This window comes from Nyctereutes procyonoides, unplaced genomic scaffold (assembly GCF_905146905.1).
Source record: "Nyctereutes procyonoides isolate TBG_1078 unplaced genomic scaffold, NYPRO_anot_genome, whole genome shotgun sequence".
Classification (NCBI taxonomy): Eukaryota; Metazoa; Chordata; class Mammalia; order Carnivora; family Canidae; genus Nyctereutes; species Nyctereutes procyonoides.
This window is the reverse complement of record NW_026575126.1, coordinates 49969532-49993713: the sequence shown is the minus strand read 5'-3', so window position 1 is coordinate 49993713 and position 24182 is coordinate 49969532. Positions and strand designations below refer to the sequence as shown.

Sequence of the window (24182 nt, the reverse complement as noted above, 5' to 3'; positions counted from 1 at the left end):
CACCTGCCCACCACTTGGAATGGAGTCAGTTCTGCATAAACCACATACCTGAGCATGAGAAAAGAAACTAAGGTGCTCTTAGTTGCTGCCAGAAGGGCAGCAAAAGCTTGTGGTTTGGATCAGATCATCTGTGTGCACTTGAGCAAGGTACTATGGCTTCTCTGAGCCTTTTTCCACATGAGTAAAACAGAGCAAGTAAACTCCAGCTGGAGTCAATGTGATGAGACAGAGCCTATAAAGACTCCTGCTTAGGGGCGCCTGGGTGGCTCAGTTGGTTGAGTGTCTGACCCTTGATATCAGCTCAGGTCTTGATCTCAGGATTGTGAGTTCAAGCCCAGCATTCCAGCATTGGGCTCCACGCTGGGTGTGGAGCCTACTCAAAAAAAAAAAAAAAACAGACTACTGCATAGGCACAGGGCAGAGTAAATGCTCAATAAAACCAGTTCCCTTCTGTTTTCTTTAAAGATTTGCTTATTTTAGGGAGGGTTGAGTATGAGCAGGGGGAGGGGTGGAGGGAGGGAGAGGAAGAGAGGGAATCTCAAGCTGACTCCCCACTGAGTGTGGAGCCCAATGCAGGGCTGCATCTCAGGACCCTGTGATCATGACCCTGTGATCAAGACCTGAGCCGAAATCAATACTCAGGTGCTTAAGTGACTGAGCCACCCAGGGGTCCCCAAACCAGTTCCTTTCTTAAACCAGAGAACACTGGCCATGAGGAAGAAGAAGGGGAGATTGAGATGGGGGTGGAGGGCTGGAGTGCGGAAAGGCTTTCCTCTGTGGCACAAGGAGAAAGGAAAAGAATTCCCTCGTCTCACATTCCAGGGGCTGTGGCCAATTATCACCTGGTTAAGGGGAGATACCTGGCCCACCATGTGTATAGTCAGAATGTGTGCAAATTGAGTATTCATAAACTGGGACGCGAGGGGTATTGGCTTTCAAACCCTGTGGCTCTGGACCCCTGCCTGGGCCCTGCTCTTAGTCTCTGAAACCCCACTCAGCCTTGACCTTTTCTCCCCTTTACAGGTGCCCTGACCAACCTGTGGTCTCCAGGGGCCTCAGCTGCGGACTTCGGCGTGCCAGACTCAATGGTACCTCTGCTTTCTCTCCCACAGGACTTCCGGAGTGACCCCTTCTCTCACCTGGCGACCTACTTGTGTTTGTCTCTGGTGGCGGCACAGTTCGTGCTGTCCTGCCTCGTCGATCAACCTCCCTTCTTCCCTAAAGACCCCCAGCGGTCTGTAAGTTGTCGCGTCTCCCTCACTTCCACGTCTGGTCTCGCTCTCCCCATGGGACAGAAGGGAGCTAAACTAGAGCCCAAGCCTCTAAGCATGTTTCATGCATTCTTTCATTCAGCAAAATGGGTATTGTCTATCTGCCCTGTGCCAAGGGTTGGCCAACTTTTTCTGATCAGAGCAAGATAGAAAATATCTTAGGCTTTGTGGGCCATATGGTTTCTGTGACAACTATTCAACTCTGCTGTTGCAGCACAGACAGTGTGTCAAAGGAGCGTGGCTGTGTTCCCATAAAATTTTATTTGCAGAGACAGGCAGTCTGCCAGTCCCTGATCTGTGCCACAACTAGGTCCTGAGGATCGATGGTGCACAAGCAAATGTAGTCCCTGTCCTCATGCAGCTAACAGCCAGGTCGAGGAACCAGGCATTAACCACATAATCACACAAATACATGCAAAATTATAATGGGGGGGGGGCAGCGAGTGCCCTGCAGGAGAAATCTGTGGCCCAAGAGAGTTTACAACAGGCGGTGTTGAACAAGCCTGCGAAATCAGGAAAGGATCTGAGGGAGAGATCGTCTTAAAAAAAAAAAAAAACTGCCCAGCTACATGAGTAATCAAGTGAAAACTATGGTAGGGCTTTTTAAATCTGAGAATGGAAGGAAAAATAAAAAATTGACATAAGTAATCAAGTGAAAACCATAGTAGGCTTTTGAAATCTATGAGAATGGAAGAAAAAAATCAAAAATGATAATGTGATGGCATTATCTTCCTGGCCTCGGTTCCCTTGCCTTACACCAGCCATGGAACGTGAGACCACGTCCTCCCTCCACTTCGTGTCTTGTCTTTACAGAATCCATGTCCAAAGGCTGAAGCTTCCTTCCTCTCCAGGGCCATGTTCTGGTGGGTTTCTGGGTAAGTAAAGTAGCAGGAAACAGGCCGAGGTGGTGCCCCCGCCACCTGCCTTTGCCACCCTTATTCATCACCACAGCTCTCTCCCCGAGACGTTTCCCCAAGCCAACCAAGGTCAGCCAGGTTTCTCCCTCTCAGTCTCAGTGCTTCTCTGCCAGATTTCAGTGTCCAATATCCACATTCCATCTCATTCACCCACCGAGTGAGGCCTGGCTCTCCTTCTTCGCTGGCCCATATGGCAAACATTCAGAATTTCCATTTGCCCCTCTGTAAAAGGGGAACAGCTCTACCTTCATTAAAAGTAAATTGCTAAATGCTTGTACACAGCAGGTGCTCAACAAAGTCATATCCATTACTCGGCTTCATGCATGCCACAACATCGAGTAAGCACCTACTCTGGGCAAAGTATGGGAAAGACCTCACATCTTTACTCTCCAGAGGCTCCCAGGCTGGCGGAGAAGACAGATGTTTCTCCAGGGCTAGCGTGCCAGGTGCTGAGGGTGTGCCCACCTACAGGGTCCCCCTCCTGGCCACACTGTAGTCAGATCTTGGTAGCAACTGGATGTAAATCCTAGCTCTACCACTTCCTGGCTGTGTGACCCCGGGGAAGCTACTTAACTTCTCTGTGTTTCAGTCCCCACACCTGTAAAATGAGGATAAGAAGAGCATCTACCTTATAGGGTGATGAGGGTTAAGTGAAATAAGGCTTGTGAGGCACATAGTGTCTGGTCCATTATGAGTATTGCACAAAGTGGTTGGTAAATAAACAAACAGGATGCTCTAGGGGGAGGAATGGGTGGGAAGTGCATACAGGTTTGCTAACCAGCTCTAGAGGGGACCTAACCCTCTGTTTCCCAAACGTGGCATTTATGAACCATTCCTCAAGCTGTTTGCCTTATTAGGGTCCAAAAATTTCAGTGAAAACCAAGCCATGTCAATAACCTCTAGATCAGAACTAGATTGATTGAGTTTTCCCTGTGTGTGTGTCTGTGTTTGTTGTTGTTGTTGTTTGTTTGTTTGTTTTTTAAGGAATTTAGAGCTGTGCCTGGGTGGTACAGTCAAGTAAGCATCCGATTCTTGATTTCAGCTCAGGTCATGATCCCAGGGTCATGGGATCGAGCCCCACATTGGGCTCTGTGCTGGGCGTGGGGCCTATTTAAGATTCTCTCTCTTTCTTCCTCTGCCCCCGTCTGTCTAAAATAAAGGAACTTGGAAAGTTTCAGATGGGAACTTAGGACCACCAAAAAGGACCTTCTCCTTATTATCAGTAAGATTATGGAGATCTGGGGATCCCTGGGTGGCGCAGTGGTTTGGCGCCTGCCTTTGGCCCAGGGCGCGATCCTGGAGACCCGGGATCGAATCCCACATCGGGCTCCCGGTGTATGGAGCCTGCTTCTCCCTCTGCCTATGTCTCTGCCTCTCTCTCTCTCGCTCTCTGTGTGACTATCAAAAATAAATAAAAATTAAAAAAAAAGATTATGGAGATCTGAGTAGAAAACAACACTACTGCTATAGAAGTCTATAGTAACTAATCTCTTTTTTAAAAAATATTTTATTTATTCATTCATGAGAGAGGCGGAGACACAGGCCGAGGGAGAAGCAGGCTCCCTGCAGGGAGCCTGATGTGGGATACGATCCCAGGACCCCGGGATCATGACCTGAGCCAAAGGCAGATGCTCAACCACTGAGCCACCCAGCTGCCCCCATAGTAATAACTTCATGTGTATGTGTGTTGGTTCACAAACTGGCCCCATACCTGGAGGGCAAAGAGACACTGAAGAAGGAGGTAGATTATTCCTATTGTCACAAAGCAGCTTTAAAAATAAGCAAGGGAACTCACAGGGCTTGTCCTGGGAGCCACAAGACCGGTTGCTCTCTGCACCTGCCCGCCAGAATCTTAGTGGAGGGCTCAGGGGGGGTTCAGTCACACCTGCCGTCCAGACGGTCTCAACAACACATTGCTCTCTCAAGGCTGCGTCCTCGCAATGGCTTTTAGTGCAGGCAGAGTGGACAGGACATATATTCCAAGAACAGGGGAAGGGTGAGGAGACTCCAATTGCCCACGCCCAGCTTATGGGACCACCGTAGGTCACATCCTCTCCATGACCTCCTCCGACGATGTGCCAACTACCATCATCTCCTATACTAGTCTTAAGTGTTGGGACACTGTCTTGTTTTAAAGTGAGAAAATTTTTAAAAATTAAAAAAAAATAAAGTGAGAAAATTGAGGGCTGCTGGTGGGAAGTGAATTGCCCAAGGTCACAAGGCTGGTAAGTGTCTTCATTTGACAAATCTCTTGCCCTGCGTCAGGAGGCAAGGTTACAGGGGAGGAGAATAAAGGTAAATACTCTTTGTCCCCAAGGAGTTTACCATCCAGTGGAGGAGAAAGATAATAAATAATCACACCAAAAAAAAGTAAATCATAATTGCAGCAAGCATTATAAAAAACAGCTCGGGAAAGGAGTTTATAATAGGGAAATCTACCTGACGGGAGGGGCATCAAGTGGGCATGTAAGGAAATCACGTCTAAGCCCAGAGGTGAAGGATGAGAGAGGGGCCAGGTGAAGAGTGGCAGGGAAAGGGTTCTAAGCCAAGTGATGTGAATCTGCAAAGGTCCTGAGGCCAGGCAGCTAGAGAGGTGAATGAGGAGGGGAGTGGGGACACTTAAGCTGAGAGTAGATGGGGCACCTGGGTGGCTCAGTGGCTGAGCGTCTGCTTTGGGCTCAGGTCCTGATCCCAGGGTCCTGGGGTCAAGTCCTACATTGGGCTCCCTGCAGGGAGCCTGCTTCTCCCTCTGCCTATGTCTCTGCCTCTCTCTGTGTGTCTCTCATGAATAAATAAAAGCTCTACATAGAATAAGATAAGATAAAATAAAATAAAATAAAATAAAATAAAATAAAATAAATAAAATAAAAAAGCTGAGGGTAGAGTTCAGGTTTCCAGCTGGGGACTTCTGACTCCTAGGGAGGTCTATTTCCCTTGCCACCCAGGTCATCCCTTGGTTAAGTCCCTTAATCTCTCTGAGTCTCTGTTTTTATCTATCTATAAAGTGGGTCAATAGTTACTGTGTGAGATGTAATGAGATGATGTTTATAAACCAAGTGCCCCTACAAATGTCAGGTGTGATCAGGTTAATTGCTTTCATTTTCCTGAGGGGCCAGTAGAGGTGCAGAGAGGTAAAGTGACTTACTTGGGGTCACACAGTGACCAGACGAGGACTCTGCAGGGGGAATGGCAGCAGGAGCGTGCCCCGGTGACCTTCTTTTACAGGCTGGTCTGGAGAGGCTACAGAAGGCTGCTGGGGCCAGAAGATCTCTGGTCACTTGGGCATGAAAACTCCTCTGAAGAGCTTGTTTCCCAACTCCAAAGGGAATGGACAAGGACCCGCAGCACGGCTCAGCGGTGAGTGCTTGGAAAATAAGAGCTCGACCCTGTGCTTGGTCAGCAAAGCTCATCATTTGGCCCCAAATACAACCCCAGACCCTACTCTGGGCTTCACTGCCATAGTCCCCACCTGCCAGCTGATTCCACTAAGCATTAACTGACTTTCCTCCCAGAGCTCTTTGCAGGCTCCATAAGGACACAGTGGGTGCTCCTGGAAGCCCCCAGACAAAGCTCCAATGGTGGGATGCCAGGCAGGAAACAGACAGGGGCCAGGGCAGGCGGGCAGGGTGGGGGAGTCGAGGGTTGGGTGGTGGTCCACGACGTGCACACAGCTATTTACTACTTAACTTGAGGGATTGGTTTCCTGGTTCTTGATTTTCTTATCTGTTCAATGGGCATGCCATTAGGCCCTGGCTCGTAAGCTCGTGGGGGAGGGAAAAAAATGATTTTGGAAAAGAATTTAGTGAATACCTCACAAATGGTGAAAGCACAAGCAGTATCTGTTATCCAGAGGATTTCAAGCTCTTTTGAGTCATGTCCACTCTACCTCACTCCTGCCCTCTGTGGCATCTCTGGAAACTTCTGTGGTCCCCTCCGATTCTGAGGAACCAACGCTGGGGAACCTCTGGTCTACAGAAAAGAGATGTTAGCACAGGATTCATGAAACGTGGGTTGAATGCAGTCTTGCCATTGAGTGGTTGATGACTTCGGACAAATCACGTGACCATGGTGTTTCAGGGGACAGACGAAAGTGACTTAGCTCTGTGGGAAGAGTTACAGGGTTCCCCTGCATGCGCTAGGATTTTGGGTGGTGGTTGTAGAGAGCTGAACCCTCCAAATTAGAAAAACAAACAGAGAGACCGTCTATTGGCTCACATAGCTGAGAAGGTAGGTCTAGCCTCAGGTGTGGCTGGATCCAGGGACATTGCGTAACATCCATACTCTTTCACACCATCCCTCAGCTCAGCTGAGGTCTGTGTATGGGCCTATTTCGTATCCTGCCAGTGCAGCAACTCCAGCACAATGAGTGTCTCTCCATCCATACAGAAACTGCTAAGGAAGGCCTCTGATTGGCGGGCTCGAGTCATGTGCCAATCAGGGACCAGTCCCATGGTCGGGGGCAGGCCCCATTCTTGGTGGTCCTTTCAGAGGCACCGTGAAGTGTGTGATTTTTGCAAAAGGAGTAAATGATATGAGCAAACTCTTAAAACAGCAACTCACTCCAGCCATATCTTGCCCTACTGCTCCTCCACTCTTCAGTGATTTGTAAGTGACAGAATTCATTCAAAAGGGCCCTCAAGGGGCACCGGGGGAGGGGGGGCTCAGTGGTTGAGCATCTGCCTTGGGCTGAGGGTGTGATCCCGGGGTCCTGGGATCGAGTCCCGCATCGGGCTCCCCGCAGGGAGCCTGCTTCTCCCTCTGCCTGTGCCTGTGCCTCTGTTTCTCATGAATAAATAAATAAATAATCTTTTAAAAGCCCCCTCCAGGTCTGGCCCAGTCTCTCCCAGCTGTGACCTGCCCCCTAGGGGCATGGGAACTTGGGAGCTAAGCTGGAAACAGTCTCCGAAACAGTTAAAGAATCCACAGCAATTGACAGAAGGAAAGGAGGAAGGCATGGCCTTACAAAGATCCAGCTCAGTTATTTTCTGAGCTAATTACACACAGAGAGAACTTTGGTTTTATTTCTAAATTATTTTGCAATTCTCGGGGGAAGGGAGAGGACGTCATCCTGAGAGGTCAGGAACCAGCCACTTGCTGACTAGATGAGATCAATGTTTGGTCCACCTGGTGTTTACTCCTGTGGTTATTTGGGACTTTTGTTTCTTTTCTTTTCTTTTTTTTTTTTTAATGTTGCCAACATTTAAAACATTGCAGACTTCATGCAGAAATCTGGAATTCTCATCTCTTTTAAAGGAGACTGGCAGGTGGCACCTGGGTGGTTTAGTCTGTTAAGTGTCTGACTCTTGATTTCAGCTCAGGTCATGATCTCAGGGTCATAAGATTGAGCCCTGATTGGAGCTCTACACTCAGCAAGGAGTCTGTTTGAGATTCTCTCTCTCCCTTGGCACCCCCCTTGCACTCTCATGCAGTCTCTCTCTCTCTCTCTCTCTCAAATAAATAAGTAAATCTTAAATAAAAAATAAAGTACACTGGCAGTGCCAGGTCACATCCCTGGACAGCAACAAGGGAGTGGATCTGGGTAGCAGCTGCTCCAGTGGACAGGGTGTGTGTTCTTTGGTTTGCCACAGTCTCCACCACTTCCTTTTGTTTACCCAACTTAGACCTGGCTGCTCACTCCCACCCCTTGCCTCTCCTTGTGGTCATTTGCAAGTCCCACACTAAATGGTCCTTTGGCCCAGAGACCAAAGACCAGACACCATTCTGGAGACCTCCCATGATGGAACGTGAGACCCGCTGTAAAGGAGGAGCCTAGCTACGGAGCCTGCAGGTGGAACGCAGCGATTCAGAATTCTAGGGTGGAGCAGAACTGAGCAAAACATCCAGCTGGAAAGAGGCCTTCAGAGTCATCTCCTGGCATACCCCATCTTACAGATGGAAACACTGAGGCTCTGGGAGGGATGGGGACAGCACAGACATTTGAATCTCAGTCTCGTCTCCTGGCTCCAAGGCAGGAGAAAACCAGGTTGCTTTCCTTCCTTTGACACATCTTTCTAACTTTATGCACCAGGCACACCTATTAGGCCCTTTACACATGTCACATATTTGTATTTTTCCCATTTGGCAAGTATTTATTGAGTGCCTATTGCATTCTAGAGCCAAATGTGGGGGAAATACAAGTGAAGTCTGCCCACCTGGAGTTCTAACAAGACAAATATATAAAAGTGAGAGTTGGAGCATGGCTTTGAAGGTGAAGTAAATGGTGGGCTGATGGGGAAGGATGGCCAGGTGACAAGAAGGTGACATCTTTCTGGCATTCGAGACCCAAATGCCAAAATGTTTGTGAGCAGCAGCCCTGCCCAACTCAGTGACAGACCCATATGAGAGATGCCAAACCAAACAAGAAGCTGGGCCGTGGTCAAAGGGCAAGACCTTGACTTGTTAGTGAAGGTCTGGCCGCCAGTGCTCACCAAGATCAGTTTCTTTTTTGCCCCTTCTTTCTAAAAATGTTTGTGAGTGGGGCTGACAAAGAGGTGCCATATGCATCACGAATTGAGATCTGGGCTCAAGTCCCTGCTTGGTCCTCACTGTGTGACCTCGAGCAGCTGCCATCACCTCTTGGAACCTCCATGTCCTCCTGGGTAGAATAGGGAGCCCGTGAAACCCACCAGGCAGGGACGTCAAGAAAAATCAATAAGCCAGTGCATGTAAAGGGCTGATCCCAGTGCCCAGCCCTGGGTCTCAGCTCTGTAAACAGGCATTGCTAACCCCCGGAAGTTGTCAGAGCAGGAAGGAGTCAGAGAGCCCTTTCATGAACAAGGATGCAGAGGACAAAGAGGGCAGTCATCTGCCCAAGGCCACACACCGGCCGGCTCTCCCTCCTCCCACCTCCCCCCAGCTTCCATCTGTGGTTTCATTCAGCCAAGGAGTGCCAGGGCCATGGATGTCAGCTGTGATTCTAAACTGGCTCTGGACCAGCTCTAAACCACCTACGGGCTAGCCAGTTGTGGAAGGGAGAGGGGGAGCTGCATTAATGGCTCACATAGCTCCTGGGCCCTGAAGACACAGAGTTGGAATCAAATCCCAGTTCTTCTACTTCCCAACCATGGGCTTTGGACAAGTTCATTCTAACCCTTTATTTCCTTATCTGCGAAATGGGCATAACACCTAACTTGCCAGCTTTAGAGGAGTGAGGAGTGCCTGGCACATAGGAGGTGCTCAGTGCATGTGCATTCCCATCACCACCCCTAACGTCTTAGGGCTGCCCTCCTGCCTGGTCCCTCCCCTGCCCAATTGTCTCATAATGGGGGCCGCTGGGGGGGCAAAGAAAAACAGGTGAGGGAGTGAGGCTGGACTCACACCCACTCATCCCAATTGCCATAAAAATGGCCCCGTGATGCCTGGTCCTGCTGGAAATCCAGCTGCCACCTCTGAGAATATTTACAAGGACTGTCATAGTCCATTCGGATGGCTCTAACAAAAATGCCATAAGCTGAAAGGCTTAGAAACAACAGAGACTGGTTTCTCACAGTTCTGGAGGCTGGAGAGTCCAAGATCAAAACACCACAGTTGCGGTGTCTAGTGGGGGCCTGCTTCCTGGTTCATGGACGGCTGTGTCCACACTGTGTCCTCACTCAGAAGGGGGAAGGTGCTGCCTGGGGCCTGTTTTATTGAGGGACTCATCCTGTTCATGAGGGCTCTTCACTCATGATCTCATCGCCTCCCCAGAGCCCCACCTCCAAATACCATAACACTGGGGTTAGGGTTCTACATATGAGTTTGTGGGGGGGGGGCATCTATTGCAATGGCTCAGAGCCAATTTCTTCTCTCCCTTAAGGCACACCAAGGCGAGAGAGGCTAAAAGGAAAGGAAGCCGTGACGTAGAAGCCCCAGAGATGGAAGCCTTGCTGCAGCAAGAAGGGAGCCAGAGGGGTCCACTGCTGAGAGCCATCTGGCAGGTGTCCCGCTCTACCTTCCTCCTGGCGACCTTTAACCTTGTCATCTGTAGTGTCTTCAGGTTTGCTGTCCCCAAGCTCTTCAGGTGGGTCCAGGCCTTGGGGGCTTTGTGGAGGCTGGTGGTCCCTCCCTTCATGGTGTTCTCCCAGAGCTGGGGGTTGGGGGCTGGGCATCAGCTCTCCTCCTGCCCCGCCTAGTCCTCCAGAGGGCACTGGAGGGTGGTTGAAAGGACCCTGAGGAATGGGAGGAAAAATACATGGGAGAGTGATAAACCTCAGGGAGAGAAAATGAATGAACTCTAACCTGAGTGTATCAGTTCACTTTTGCTGCATAAGAAAACAGCCCCAAGACCAGGGAGCTTACAACCACTTCTTTGGCTCATGATAATGTGGGGCAGCAATTTGGGCCAGGCTCAGCTAGACAGTTCTTCTTTCCTCAGTTGGGTTCACTCGTGTGACTGCGGTCACGCCATGGGGCTGGCCCAGGGGACTGGCTGCTCTCAGCGGGGACAGCTTGTCTCTGCTCCACAAAGCCTGCTCTGGCTCGTTCCCGTGGCCCCTTGGCAGGGCTCGGAGACACGGATCAAGAGCTGCATGATCGTGAGGCCTCGGGCCTGGAGCTGGCGCAGTCTCGGCCACCACTGTGTTTTCTGGGCCACAGCTGGTTGGACGGCCGCCCAGATTCAGGGAATGGTGCATTTGTGCATTTGTGCGGCCACCTTGACAAAGCATTACAGGCTGGGTGGCTTTGACAGCAGGCATTTATTTTCGCTCAGTTCTGGAGGCTCAAAGTTCAAGATCAAGATTGATTTTATCCAAAGCCTCATTCTTGGTTTGCTGTGTCCTTACAGGGTTTTCCCCTGAGCATGTGTGCAAATGTCTTAGAACGACACCCACCTTAACAGCTTTATTTTGACTAAATCCCCTCTTGAAAGGCTTGAGCTCCAAATACAGGTGCATTCCAAAGCACCAGAGATTAGGACTTAACAGGGGGCAGCCCCGGTGGCCCAGCAGCTTAGCACCGCCTTAGGCCCAGGGTGTGATCCTGGAGACCCGGGATCGAGTCCCACATCAGGCTCCCTGCATGGAGCCTGCTTCTCCCTCCGCCTGTGTCTCTGCCTCTCCCTCTGTGTGTGTCTTTTATGAATAAATAAATAAAATCTTAAAAAAATAATTTAAAAAAAGGACTTAACATAGGTAAGTCCACAACATAGCCCACGACAGGTGGAGATAAAACACTCACCTCTTGGTTGAAGGAGCCTCAGTCACATTGAAAAGGTGTGCAGATGGTGGGAGAAATCGCTGCACCCGTATTGGCAAAAATATCACCCCCACGGTGTGATCCTCCCCACCTTGCCAAGCTCAGGCAAAAGCAACAGCCACGCATGCCTTCTCTCAGCACTTGTACCCTCCCTCTCTCAAAAGCCTTTTTCTGGAGTTTATCGGCAATCCCACAATCCCGGCCTGGAAGGGGTATGTCCTCGCAGTGCTCCTGTTCCTCTCCGCCTCCCTGCAATCGCTGTTGGAGCAGCACTACATGTACAAGCTCAAGGTGCTGCAGATGAGGCTGCGAACGGCCATCACGGGCCTGGTGTACAGAAAGGTGAGCCCTGGCGGGGAGGGGTATGTCTTTCTCATCCCAATTCATTTGTGAATGTTCTAGCTGAGAAGGGTCACATCTTTTATCATCTGTGCCTGAAAAGGCACTCATTCATTACTTTACTCACAGTCTCTCACTACCCTCTCACCTTCTGGGTTATTTCCATAAAACCCTGAGTGATCTGACCCTGGGATCCCCCCCAACTCTATCACGTCATATAAGTTCCTTCTTGCTCAGCCTACTCCGGCCTCAAACATACCAGGCAACCTCCCACCTCAGGGCCTTTGCACTTGCTGTTCCTACTACCTGGACACCCTTTCCATTTCTTTTCACGTACCTACCTTCCACTCATCCCCTGTGAGGAGAAAGGGTTAATCTTGGGGCTGTGTGGAAACCAGAAAGAGGTGGGCTGTCAGCTATGTTACCAGGCAACACTTGCTTATGGTAAAAATGACTCCTGACCCTTTGGTAAATTCATTAAGGCTGAAAATTCTGTCAGTGGAGTATGAACACCTGGTGGGAAGCCATAGCTTTGGGCTTCTCTTGGGGCAGTGACTCACCCCCTCGGGAGCTCTGAAAGTGAAGCCCGCCAGACTATCTGCCTAAGAGATACTAGCTCTTGTGGGGTCTGGAGCATTTGAGCCAGGGTGACCCGGTCCCCATGAGTCCCTTCTCACACCTGCGCTGTTTCCTGGGGGAGAGGCAGTGCAAGAGGAACAGAAGAAGCTCCTGGATGGCCACACGGGCAGCTCCCTGTACTGCCTGCCTGCTGTGTTTCCCACCCATGTCTCCCCACCAAGCACACGAGCCGGAGCTCAGGGCTGCCTGACTGGCCTAGTGAGTCCACCTGCTGAGTTGAGGCTGACAGCAAGGCAGCTTGAGGCCATCGCTCTTCTCATCCCCACCCTTAGGGAAGCTTTGCTCATCTCTAGGTCAGGCCCCGGCTCTTCCTGCTGGGCTGTCTTCACATTAACGGTGTCTTCTTATTTTCCGTATCCGGTGCTTGGACATCTGGGGCCTTGCCAATCCCTGCCAGGGCTCGCCAATTCCTAGAGGTAGTAAGTGACTCACCAGGGAGCCTGCTTTCCACGTGCCTACCAACCAATCCAGAGCTCGCACTCCGATCGCCCCCTTGTTGGGGCTCTCAACACTCTGGGCCACCACACACTTGCCCTCATCAGCCCAGGGCCAGGGACTGGACCATAAGGGACAACTCCTATTAATAATAATAACTATGGTAATTATTACTATTGAGTATTATTACTAATATTACTGAATAATATTTTAAAACATGTCTCCCTAACATTCTTCATAACTGTCATTAAAGAATGAGTTTTGGGGCACCTGGGGGGCTCAATCAGTTAAGCATTTGACTCTTGATTTCAGCTCAGGTCGTCATCTCAGGGTCCTGGAACTAAGCCCCACATCAGGCTCCAGGCTCAGTGAGGAGTCTGCTTCTCTCTCTCTCTCTCTCTCTCTCTCAAATAAATAATCTTAAAAAAAAATAGGAGCTATGTAAGTCTTTATTTCATTTTCTTCCCAGCTCAAACTGCTCCTGGTTGAGCAAGCTATCCCCCTCTGTTGTTTACAGCGATATGCCTGGTACTCAGGTCCCTGCAGGGCCCAGAGTACGTACTTGATAAAGATTTGAAGGTGTTTGTTTGTTTGTTTGTTTGTTTTTGGAGATTTTCTACTGCGTCATTCTGGGCTCACATCTTCACCCCCTTACTTCTTTCCTCATGCACTCAGCAGAGAGGATTGCAAATAGAACTAGGATTCAACAGGCTGGAAGGGGTCCACTGTGACCCCGGGGTCGGAGCACAGCTGGGACTGCCAGAGAGCCAGGCTGGTGTGTGAGAGGCACATTGAATGCTTCAAAGGTTGGTCTAACACCCTGTCTGGCTCTTGTGTGTGGTCTTTGTCCTATCTCAGATTCCAAGCCTGGCCTAGCCTTGGCTGTAAAACGAGGTTAGGAATTTTGCATTTCATTGATTCCTATCTCACCTTTTTAAGGCTTTTTTTCCTTTTTGTTTCAAGATTTTATCTATTTATTCATGACAGACACATAGAAAGAGGCAGAGACACAGGAAGAGGGAGAAGCAGGCTCCCTGTGGGGACCCCAATGCAGGACTTGATCCCAGGACCCCAGGGTCACACCCTGAGCCGAAGGCAGATGCTCAACCACTGAGCCATCCAGGCACCCCTTTTTTAGCCCTTCTGATATCAAGAGGCGTCTCCTGTGTTTTAACTTAATTGCATTGATTTTATGTTTCCTTAGCAATGCAAAAATAGAGTGTTTTACTCATGGCGTTCCAGATTGAATGAAATGCGGCAGTACCTGCTCCGTCTGGTTGTGGGATGTGCTCCGTCACAGAAAGTAACGACGCTGTTCACTTAGCGCAGGGCCTGGGACATAGTTAGCGCTCAGCAAAGGACCACCATGACCGTCATAAACCCAAGGGTTCGACGTGTTATGCTATTAACTTATCACTCCGGTGCTTTAGGGATTTCAGAGCATTTCCATTTTTGTTGTCTATCTGAATTCTCACAACGGCCCTGGGAGGGCGGCTCTGGGGATTTACTGGCCCACTTTACAGATGAGTGAACAGACCAAGGGCAAACCAGCTTAGATCCAGGCCCGCCAGGTGGCTGTGCTCTTCTCCATCCATGCCCTGGGCCTCCCCGCCTCTGTGGGCCTCCCCACCTCCCTCCACCACACTCGTCCTGTCCTGCCCTCTGACTTAGGTCTTCATCTTCCCACCCTGCCCAGGTCCTGGTCCTGTCCAGCGCTTCCAGAAAGGCCAGCGCAGTGGGTGACGTGGTCAACCTGGTGTCCGTGGATGTGCAGCGGCTGACTGAGTGTATCATCTACCTTAACGGGCTGTGGCTGCCAATCATCTGGATGATTATCTGCTTTGTCTATCTCTGGCAGGTATGCCATCGTTCAGGGACGTCTGGACAGGGGTATCAATGATCACAGTCATACTGATTGTGAGTGTGGAATACTCCCCAGTGCCATCCAGGGGTATTTGGTCAGGGTATGTCATGGTTACTGTACATCTCCTTCTACTGCCCTGACCCTGTGGGGCAAGGGGGCCAGGACCCTTTCTGACTTGCTAGCTCGTATCCAGGGCCTAGCACACAGAGGGCACATGTCAGGCCCTTCAAACAGTGCCTGACGTGCAGTACATAAATGTTAAATGTTAGGGCCGTCTGGGTGGCTCAGTCGGTTGAGTGTCCAACTCTTGGTTTTGGCTCAGGTCATCGTCACCTCATGGGTCGTGAGATCAAACCCTGCAACGGGCTCTGTGCTGAGCAGGGAGCCTGCATGAGGATCCTCTTCCTCTGGCCCTCCCCTTCTCTCATGTGTGCGCGCTCTCTTTCTCTCTCTCTCTCAAATAAATAAATAAATCTTTAAGAGTAAATGAATAAATGTTAGATGTTACTATTAGGAAGAGAGAGGGCAAGGAAGGACACTCAGAAAAATGCAGAGCAAATGAGTGGGCAGGCCTCTGACCCAAGCAAATCTGCAGAAGACACAGCCATCACTTTCCTGGCCTTTTGCCAGAAGGTCCCTAACATCAGAAAGTCAGCCTGAAATCTTGTTGACGGGGGTAGGGAGGAATGGACATTGAGTTTGCCACAATTAGATTTTGTAGCAATTTTTCCAAGTGATATTATTTTTGCCAGTTAAAGCTTCACCTTTTTTCTTTTTTTAAAGATTTTATTTATTTATTCATGAGAAACACAAAGAGAGAGGCAGAGGCACAGGCAGAGGGAGAAGCAGGCTCCCTATCGGGAGTCCAGTGTGGGAGTCGATCCCAGGACCCCGGGGTCACCACCTGAGCCAAAAGCAGACTCTCAGCCACTGAGCCACCCAGGTGCCCTCTCTTCACCTTTTTTTTTTTTTTTTTTTTTTTTAATGATTCTCCCAACCCCGGCTGTTGGGCTGTTTGCCTTCTGGGCACTTCTCCATGTGGCCACTGGGTGGCACGATGGCTGCATAAATAAAACAAACGGGCTGGCTCTGTGGTCCAGATTACAAAATAGTATTCTGAAAGGCTGAGAGGGGAAACTGAGGGCCACGGTGGCCGTGGCCGTAGGAGTGGAGGTGGGGTTTGTCTCGAAACTGGGTGCAGAGGACCTTGGAAGAAATTTCAAACAACCCCTTTGAAATCATTTACCTTACCCCCACCTCCACATTTTCCACACAGAGAAACCAAAGCCAAGAGGGAACATTCCTGTCCCAAAGTCACAAAGCAGGTGTGGAGTAGGGCTGCCATACAAAATACAGGACGTCCCGTTAAATACATATTTCAGAGAAATTGATTGATTTCTTAGTATAAGTATATCCCAAATATTGCATGGTCTTACTTATACTAAGAAGACATTTGCTGTTTTGTCTGAAATTCAAATTTAACTACGAATGCTTCCCCCCCCCACCCTAAATCAGGCAACCTTGCCAAGGGTGAAATGAAGACTAAGATAATAATTGTATGACACGGGCACTTACTATATGTGATGGGTGATGCTTGACGTCCCTTTCACAGATGGGGACACTACAGCTTAGGGAAGGTAAGTGCCAGTAAGTGCCCGGGTCAGGATTTGAACTCAGACCCTGACCCCGGAGATCCAACTTCAGCATTCTGGCCAGGCGTGCACCCTTGTGACGTACTTGAACACAACCCCACCACCACTGTGTGGGGTGCTTGTTCCCGTCCATGACCAGAAAAGACTCCATCCTCACCAGGCGCCCATCGGCCGCTCTCATCAGCTCCCTTGGAGTCCATTACCTTAGGATGCTAGTCTGACCAAATCCCTTGGGGTCGTCCAGCTGGGCTCTTGGAGGCATCTGGGGACATCCACCCTCTCTGTCTCCAGCTTCTAGGACCGTCTGCTCTCACTGCCATCGCCGTCTTCATGAGCCTCCTCCCTCTGAATTTCTTCATCACCAAGAAGAGGAAACAGCATCAGGTGTGATGTTTGGGGGACGGGACACACTGGGCGGGAAGTGGGAAGGGGAGCCTGCAGGCCATGGGACTGGCACTGGGGCAGGTGCAGGGGGGTGAGGAGGCGAAGGGGGACCGGGTGTGGGAGCCTTTCCCGTCACTCCCGCCCCCTGCATCTCTGTGGACGGCTGCTCCCCTCGCTCCAAGCACTCAAGCCCCAAGCCAACCGTGGGTCAGCTTTGATGGTCTCTTTTTCTCACATGACGTCCGTCAGCAGATGCATCCAGAACGGTGCCCCTGTCTCACGCTCCCTGGGTCCCCGCCTCTGCCCTCGCCCCGACCCGGACCTCTCCACACATCCCTCTCAGCTCAGAACCCCGGGAGGAAGGAAGATCAGTCTCACATACCCTTTCATACCCTCCTCCTGTCCCTGTGCCATCGCCCTCCTTGGTGAGACAGCCCCAACTCCTCTGCCTGACCTCCGTGTCCCAATGTGGTCCAGCCCAGCCCCCCACCCCGGGTCCCCCCACGCCCTCCCTGACCACACTGCCCATCCTCTGGGTCATGCTGTCCCCTTCATCTTCCCCTGTCCACCTCATCCACCCACTCTCTGTGCACCCAGCACCTCCTCACCATAGCTCATGTGTCACTCCCACCTCCAGGAAGCCTTCCGGATGGCACCATGCCCAAGCTAGCTCCCGGCTCTCTTTCCCGCTTCCCTGGTCTTTGGGAGCTTCCCTCTGCGATGGCACATCACCTCTCAACCACAAAGAGGGCAGAAGCCCAGGGACAGGAGGGAGGAGGCACCTACAATGGCCCAGGTGCAAGATGACAGTGATCTGGGCCAGGACTGTGGGGCCAGCCCTGCTGAGAGGCAGACCTCCTGGGGCCTGCCGTGGAGGTTGAATCAACAGCAGTAGCTGAAGGTGGAGTGTGATGGTTTGGGGAAGGAGAATTTCTGATGTTTCCCTGCCCTCTGCCCTCTTCTCCCCTCTGGTCCTAGGAAGAGCACATGAGGCAGAAGGATTCCCGGGTGCGGCTCACCAGCTGCATCATCAGGAATATGAAGATGGTCAAGTCCCACGGCTGGGAGGGAGCCTTTCTGGAAAGAGTCCTGCATATCCGGGGCCAGGAGCTGGGCGCCATGAGGACCTCCAGCCTCCTCTTCTCTGTGTCCCTGGTGTCCTTCCAAGTGTCCACGTTTCTGGTGAGGTCCCTCTGGTCCCTCTGCAGAGCATAGACTAAGGGAGGGAGCTCTAGCGCGGGATGAGGTAGGCGGAGCCCCCCGCCCCCCAGCTCCTGGAGCCCTGCTTTGCAGACCACCGCATCCATCCAAGTGTACCTTTTTGGATCCTTCCCTCTGACAGGGATCCTTGCTTTGTGCTGAGTTAGCTAAGCACTTAGACCATTCCCCTGAAGGCGGCAGTGGCCAATAAGGCCTGGCATTGGCCTGTAGCTGTTGCAGTTTCTAGCCTGGGGATGAGGCAACAGGTGCGGGAAGCTGCGGAGGTAGAGCCCCACATCCACACCGGCGCTGGCTGTCACATGGCTGCAGTGGCCCTGCACTGGGCACAATGTCTGTCCTGTCCTCCATTGCTGCCGCATCGGCCTTCCTAAAGCATGGCTCTGACTGCAGTCACACTGCTACCAACAAACCTGCAATGACTCAGTGCCCACAAATAAATAAACAATGCAAACTCTTCATAAGATATTCAAGGCTGGTGGCAGGTGGGCCTCAACACCTATTCCCAGAAGGATTAGAACCTCCCCCCACCCTGATCCTGGGGGGTGTCACCAACAGTAGCAACACTCAGAACCACCAGGACCACCACTCAGAACCATGAGAGCTCCCCAGACAGGATCACTGAGTCACCATCACACCAAGCGACCATCAGGTCATCACACTAAGTGACACCTAGAACTGAAACATCTCCAACACCTAGAACTGAACTACCCCCTAGGGACTCCAGAGCCACAGATGCCACCAACGCCCACCGCCCTGCCCTCGGGTGCAGACGATAGCTGCAACCTCGGGTCATCTCCAAAGTGTTCTAGAAACACAAGTGCCCCACATGTCTAGAACCTCCCAAATGCTACCAAGATCAAATGCACGGTATCCCTAGATGTCTGCAACCAAGAATTTCTGGTCCTCGAACGGGGGCTGCACACACAAGTCCCTTCACCAATACACTCATATTTTTGGTGACACCTACACAGCTGCATGAACTTGAAATGAGGCATGGGGCGCTAGCAGAATTTCGGGCGAGGGGAGGATGGAGCGAGTTTGGCCACGCAGGCCTCCAGACATGTCTCGCTCACTCAGCTTCCCGGGCCATGCCCCCAGCTCATTGTCCCCCTCACTCCACCTGTCCCCCAGGTCGCACTGGTTGTGTTTGCTGTCCATACGCTGGTGGCCGAGGAGAACGCCATGGATGCTGAGAAAGCCTTTGTGACCCTCACGGTCCTCACCATCCTCAACAAGGCTCAGGTTTTCATGCCCTTCTCCATCAACTCTGTGGTCCAGGTGAGGCAGGGCACGGGGAGGCCAGCTGGGAGCTGACAGGCAGGGGTGTAGCAGCACGGCCCCACCTCCATGCACCCCCACACTGCCCGCAGAGGAGGAGGATGGATGGGGGGAGGGAGGAAGAGGCAGGGAAACGGAGAGGCAGAGGATACAGGATGTGCCAGCATTCCCACTCCCTTCTCTTTTTTTTTTTTTTTTGAATTAAGATATAATAGGTTTTATTTTTTAGTTTTATTTTTTATAAATTTATTTTTTATTGGTGTTCAATTTGCCAACATATAGAACAACACCCAGTGCTCATCCCGTCAAGTGCCCACCTCAGCACCCGTCACCCAGTCACCCCCACCCCCCACCCACCTCCTCTTCCACCACCCCCAGTTCGTCTCCCAGAGTTCGGAGTCCCTCGTGTTCTGTCTCCCTTCTTGTACAAAGCGTCTTTATTTCGATTCTCTTCCCTTCCCGTGTCCATGCCCACTGTGCCGTGATGGAGGTGATGGCAAGATGATACCAGGCTGAGGCGTCCCTACCCACACGGCCGCCCTAGGTGAACCAAGTCTGGATCCATTTCTGATAATGGTCTGCTGACCTCCTTGGAAAAGCCACCATCCTCCTCCTGGGCCTCATCTGCATGCAGGATGGCCGCCCGATTGTCCCTATTATGCTAGTTAGGGGAGAGTAGCCAGGAGGTCACTGTCACCATCATCATCACCACCTCCATGCACAGTTTCCCGTGACCTGGAAAGCTGTGTGCTAAGGCCTTGCCGGTGCCTTGGGCTTGGGACACCAGAAGCCTTTCCACATCCTGAGGCACCAGACACCTGAAGCCCGAGTCCTCTTTTTGGCTCTTTGGGCACCAGTGACCCGGAGATTTGGTTCCCCCAGGCCCGAGTGTCCTTTGACCGTCTGGCCGCCTTCCTCTGCCTGGAAGAACTGGACCTTGGGGCTGTGGACTTAAGTCCTTCCAGATGCTGTGAGTGCAGAGTTGGCCAGGGGGCGGGGCTATGGAAGGGGTGAGGGGACCCACTGCGCTCCTGGAGCCCAGCGACCAAATGCCAGGGTCCCCAGCTGGGGGGCTGCTGGTGACAGGATGGCACCTGCGGATTGGGCTGGCTGCCATGTAACATGGGGACAGATGCGGAGGCTACTTTCCCCACTCATTCACGGGCACCTCCTGTGTGCCACCCTGGGCGTACAGCCGCAAACCCTCTAAATGACAGGGTCCTTGCCCTCGTGCACCAAGTCAGGGAGATAAACCTGGCAAGGTGTTCCTTGAGATAGAAATAAAATCGGAGAGGTGAGGGGCACAGTTGCATGATGAGACTCAGCAGGCAGGGCTTGTCTGGGTGACCCGCTTCTGCCCCGCAGCTGCTGGGGAGACCTGCATCCGTGTGCGCGACGGCACCTTCGCCTGGTCCCGGGAAGGCACGCCCTGCCTGCGCAGGTATAGAAGGGCTTCCCTGGTGACTCCCTTGCCACGGGCAGGAGGAAGATGCAGAGGCTCCAGCAGCTTCCCACACGACAGACAGCACAGGTCTCCAGCCTGGCACCGGAGGCGGGTCCGTCTGCACTGGGGCTGTCAGGGACATTGGAAGAGGTGGCCTTGGCAGAGTTCTGGGGAAGCAAGGCTCCGGGAGATGGAGGAACAGGGAATCCGAACCCCCCCAGGCCAGGCAGGAGACACCCGCCTGCTCCCCAGGCTGGCGGAGGTGACACCAAGAGAGGCCTGGCCTCATCAGCTGTGTCTGCTTCTCTCCTTCCTGTGTTCCAGGTCACTGCCACCTCCAGCCCCCAATGTTGGCTGGGTCTTTGTGACAGAAAACCTCTAGCCAACCCCAACACTCCCGTAAGAAGGGAGAGAGATACGCTGGGCAGTATTTATGTCCATTATCATTCAGCCACTCTGCAGTCTTTATTAAATGCTTGCTATGTGCCAGTCCCTGCTGGATGCCTGGGGGGCAGAGTGAAGAAAAGAAACAAGGGACTTGCTCTCTTGGGGCTGACATCCGGATGGGGGCCCATCAGTGAGAAATCAGGGGGAGGGGGTGATGCCGGGGGAGAGGCATGTGTAGTAAGGTCACAGTAAAGGGAAGGAAGGAGCCTTGCAAGTGTCTGGGAGAGGAGCTTTCTAGGCGGTGGAAGCAGCAAGTACAAAGGTCCTGAGGCAGGAGTGTGTCTCACCAAGGTTCCTCAACCTCAGCAGCACTGACACTTAGAGCTGGAGACTTCTCTGTTGTAGGTACTGTGCTGTGCATCGTAGGATGTTCAGCAGGACCACCAGTAGCTACCCTCTAGCTTCTAGCAGCAACCCCCAGCGGATGTGACAAATGACCCTTGGGAGCCAGAGGGCACAATCCCTCCTACTTGAGGACCACTGGCCTCCTGTTTTTGAGGAACTGGAGGTCCGTGTGGCCGAGGCAGAGCAGCCAAGAGACAGAGCCGTAGGAGGTTAGGGGTCCTTCATGAATTGTTGGGACTTTAACTTTGATCCAGAGTGAAATGAGAAGTACTGGAGGGTTTGAGCAAGAGTGTGTTACAATCCCAGGTGGGTTTAACAGGTCCCTCCAGCCACGGCGTGGAGGGTGGGCTACAGCACGTGGGCAGGGGCAGAGTGCAAGCGGTGGGCAGCCTATGGCAATACCCTAGACAAGAGGCAAGGCTGGTGTACCCTCCTGCCACACTAAACTGTGTGTGTGTACATACGTGTATGCAGGCGTTCATATGTGCACCTACAGGTATGTGTATGTTAGAAAAGGTGCAGTGTTTGTGTAAATGTGCATGTGCATCCATTATTCGTGTGCACGCATGTCGGCGTGTGTGCTCACGTTTGCACATGTATGTAGTGTGCATGTGCGTGTGCCCTTGTGGGAGGCTGTGTGCATGTGTGTATGTGGTGTAATGAACATGTGCATTATACGTGTGCGCTGTGGGAGGGCGCATGGGTGGAGATGCACATGCACATGTGTGGGGCAGGAGGGCTGCTCCAGTAGCCAGACGAGGACTGCGAGGGGCCACGCTGCTCCACACTTACTCAGGGGGACCTCGGGCCGCGTCACCATCGGGAAAGGCTGGCTCTGTCCGGGGTGCAGCCCTGCACAGACTCAGGCTGGGCCCAACCCAGGGACATGTCCCTCCTGTGTTGCCAGGATAAACCTCACTGTGCCCCAGGGCCGGCTGCTGGCTGTCGTAGGTGCCGTGGGGGCAGGGAAGTCCTCCCTGCTCTCTGCCCTCCTTGGGGAGCTGTCAAAGGTGGAGGGATCTGTGAGCATCAAGGTGAGGCTTCCCCCTGCCTGTGTGCTAGAATGTTCCCCATCCTAAAAGCCCTCTGGCTCCTTCCCATTCCCCCACTCCTGCCCCCTCCTCCAGAGCTTCACCTGCCTCCTTCCTCCCGGCTCCTCCCTGCTCCTCCTACCTCTCCAAAACCGCTCCTACCTCCATCCCTATCAGCCTTTTAATGGCCAAAGTGAGTTGCATTTTAGGGTTCCGTGGCTTACGTGCCCCAGGAGGCCTGGGTCCAGAACACGTCCGTGGTAGAGAACGTGTGCTTCAGGCAGAAGCTGGACCCGCTGTGGCTGGAGACAGTTCTGGAGGCCTGTGCCCTGTGGCCAGACGTGAGCGGCTTCCCTGCAGGGGTCCACACCAAAATTGGGGAGCAGGTGAGGGTCTCGGGGCCTTCTTGCCACAGGCAGTCATTGGAGCTGGGGGCCGTTGGCCTCCCTGGCCTGTGGGCCACGTGGTGGGAGGGACAAGACAGGGGAGCAGAGAAATGGGGCAGACACAGGGCCTGGCTCAGGGCCAAACCCAGAGGAAGAGCACAATAAATAGTGCTTAATGGGCAAATGGTTGCAAATAGAGACAAAAGCAGGGGCGTGGCAGGGACTGGGGGTGAGGGGCCCTCGGCTGCTGGGAGTCAGGAGACCTAGGCTCCCGTCCTGCCCTGCCTTTCTGGGTGACTCTGGTCAAAGAGCTTCCCCTCTCTGGGCCTCACCCAAGGGTCTGGGGCAGAGATGTCCCATAGACTGGACAGACGCACCTGGAGCTGCGGACTGGGCAGGGCTCAGCAAACTGTGACCCACGGGTCAGATCCAATCCACCGAGAGTTTTGTAAATGGGGTCTTCGGGGACACAGCCATGCCCATTCATCTACCGGACAGTCCAAGGCTGCTTTTGCATGACGGGGGCAGAGGTGAGCAGTGGTCTTAGAGACCAGAGTTAAACTAGTTACCGTCCGGCCCCTTGCAGAACAAGTTTGCCCCCCCACCCCCAGGTGGCAGTTGAGAGTGCAAAGGTAGGAGCTGCTAATAAGGAAATGAGTGGGTTTCCTGGTGAGAAGACAGGGCCCAGGAGAAGGTCTGGAGAAGCCCCTGTGTGGGTTGAGCCCCGACGGGTGGCTGAGGAGTGTCCAGCGAGGAGGATGGGCACCTGGAAGCCAGGGGAGGGTGTTTCAGGAGGAAGGAGTGCCTGCTGCCCTCCACCTGTGTCCCACTGTCACATCCTCAACGGAATCCGTGTGCCCCCAAAACTCACCATCCCCACTGCCTGGAACTCCATCCCTCCAGAGCTCAGATCCCAAACCTTGGTGTCATCCTTGATTTTCCTCTTTTCCATACACGCATACATCTGATCCATCAGCAAATCCTGTTGGGTCCACCTTCCAGGAGTGTTCTGGTATCATCCCCCATCAGTTCTCCCTCCCATGTGGCTGCCCTGCTTCTCTCTGTCCTCACACTGGATAGGCCAATGCCAGTGCAGCAGCTAAAGGGATTCTGTTCAAATGTAGGACAGAGCACATCCTTCCTCTGCTTGGAATCTTCCAAGGTCTTCCCATCACCCTCAGAGTCAAAGCCAAAGTCCTGATAGTCAGCAACAAGGCTTCTCAAGGTCTAGCCCCTCTTACCTCCCTGACCCCATCTCCTCTCCGTGATCCCCCGTTCCCTGTTTCACTCCAGCCACGTGGATCTCCATGATATTCATTAAACACCCAGAGCACATTCCTACCTCAGGGCCTTTG

General features: G+C 52.4%; 1 protein-coding gene across 1 annotated transcript in view; it reads left to right on the top strand.

The window, feature by feature from the left end:
* Nucleotides 1-24182, top strand: part of ABCC6 (ATP binding cassette subfamily C member 6) — a 55146-nt gene that overhangs the window by 5757 nt on the left and 25207 nt on the right. The window contains exons 5-17 of the mRNA XM_055339518.1: nucleotides 1113-1238; nucleotides 2085-2146; nucleotides 5414-5545; nucleotides 9984-10187; nucleotides 11527-11704; nucleotides 14472-14633; nucleotides 16583-16675; nucleotides 17654-17857; nucleotides 19028-19174; nucleotides 20057-20144; nucleotides 20540-20615; nucleotides 22318-22444; nucleotides 22651-22827. Of these exons, the coding sequence (XP_055195493.1) occupies nucleotides 1113-1238; nucleotides 2085-2146; nucleotides 5414-5545; nucleotides 9984-10187; nucleotides 11527-11704; nucleotides 14472-14633; nucleotides 16583-16675; nucleotides 17654-17857; nucleotides 19028-19174; nucleotides 20057-20144; nucleotides 20540-20615; nucleotides 22318-22444; nucleotides 22651-22827 (1776 nt within the window). The remainder of the gene's footprint in view (nucleotides 1-1112; nucleotides 1239-2084; nucleotides 2147-5413; nucleotides 5546-9983; nucleotides 10188-11526; nucleotides 11705-14471; nucleotides 14634-16582; nucleotides 16676-17653; nucleotides 17858-19027; nucleotides 19175-20056; nucleotides 20145-20539; nucleotides 20616-22317; nucleotides 22445-22650; nucleotides 22828-24182) is intronic.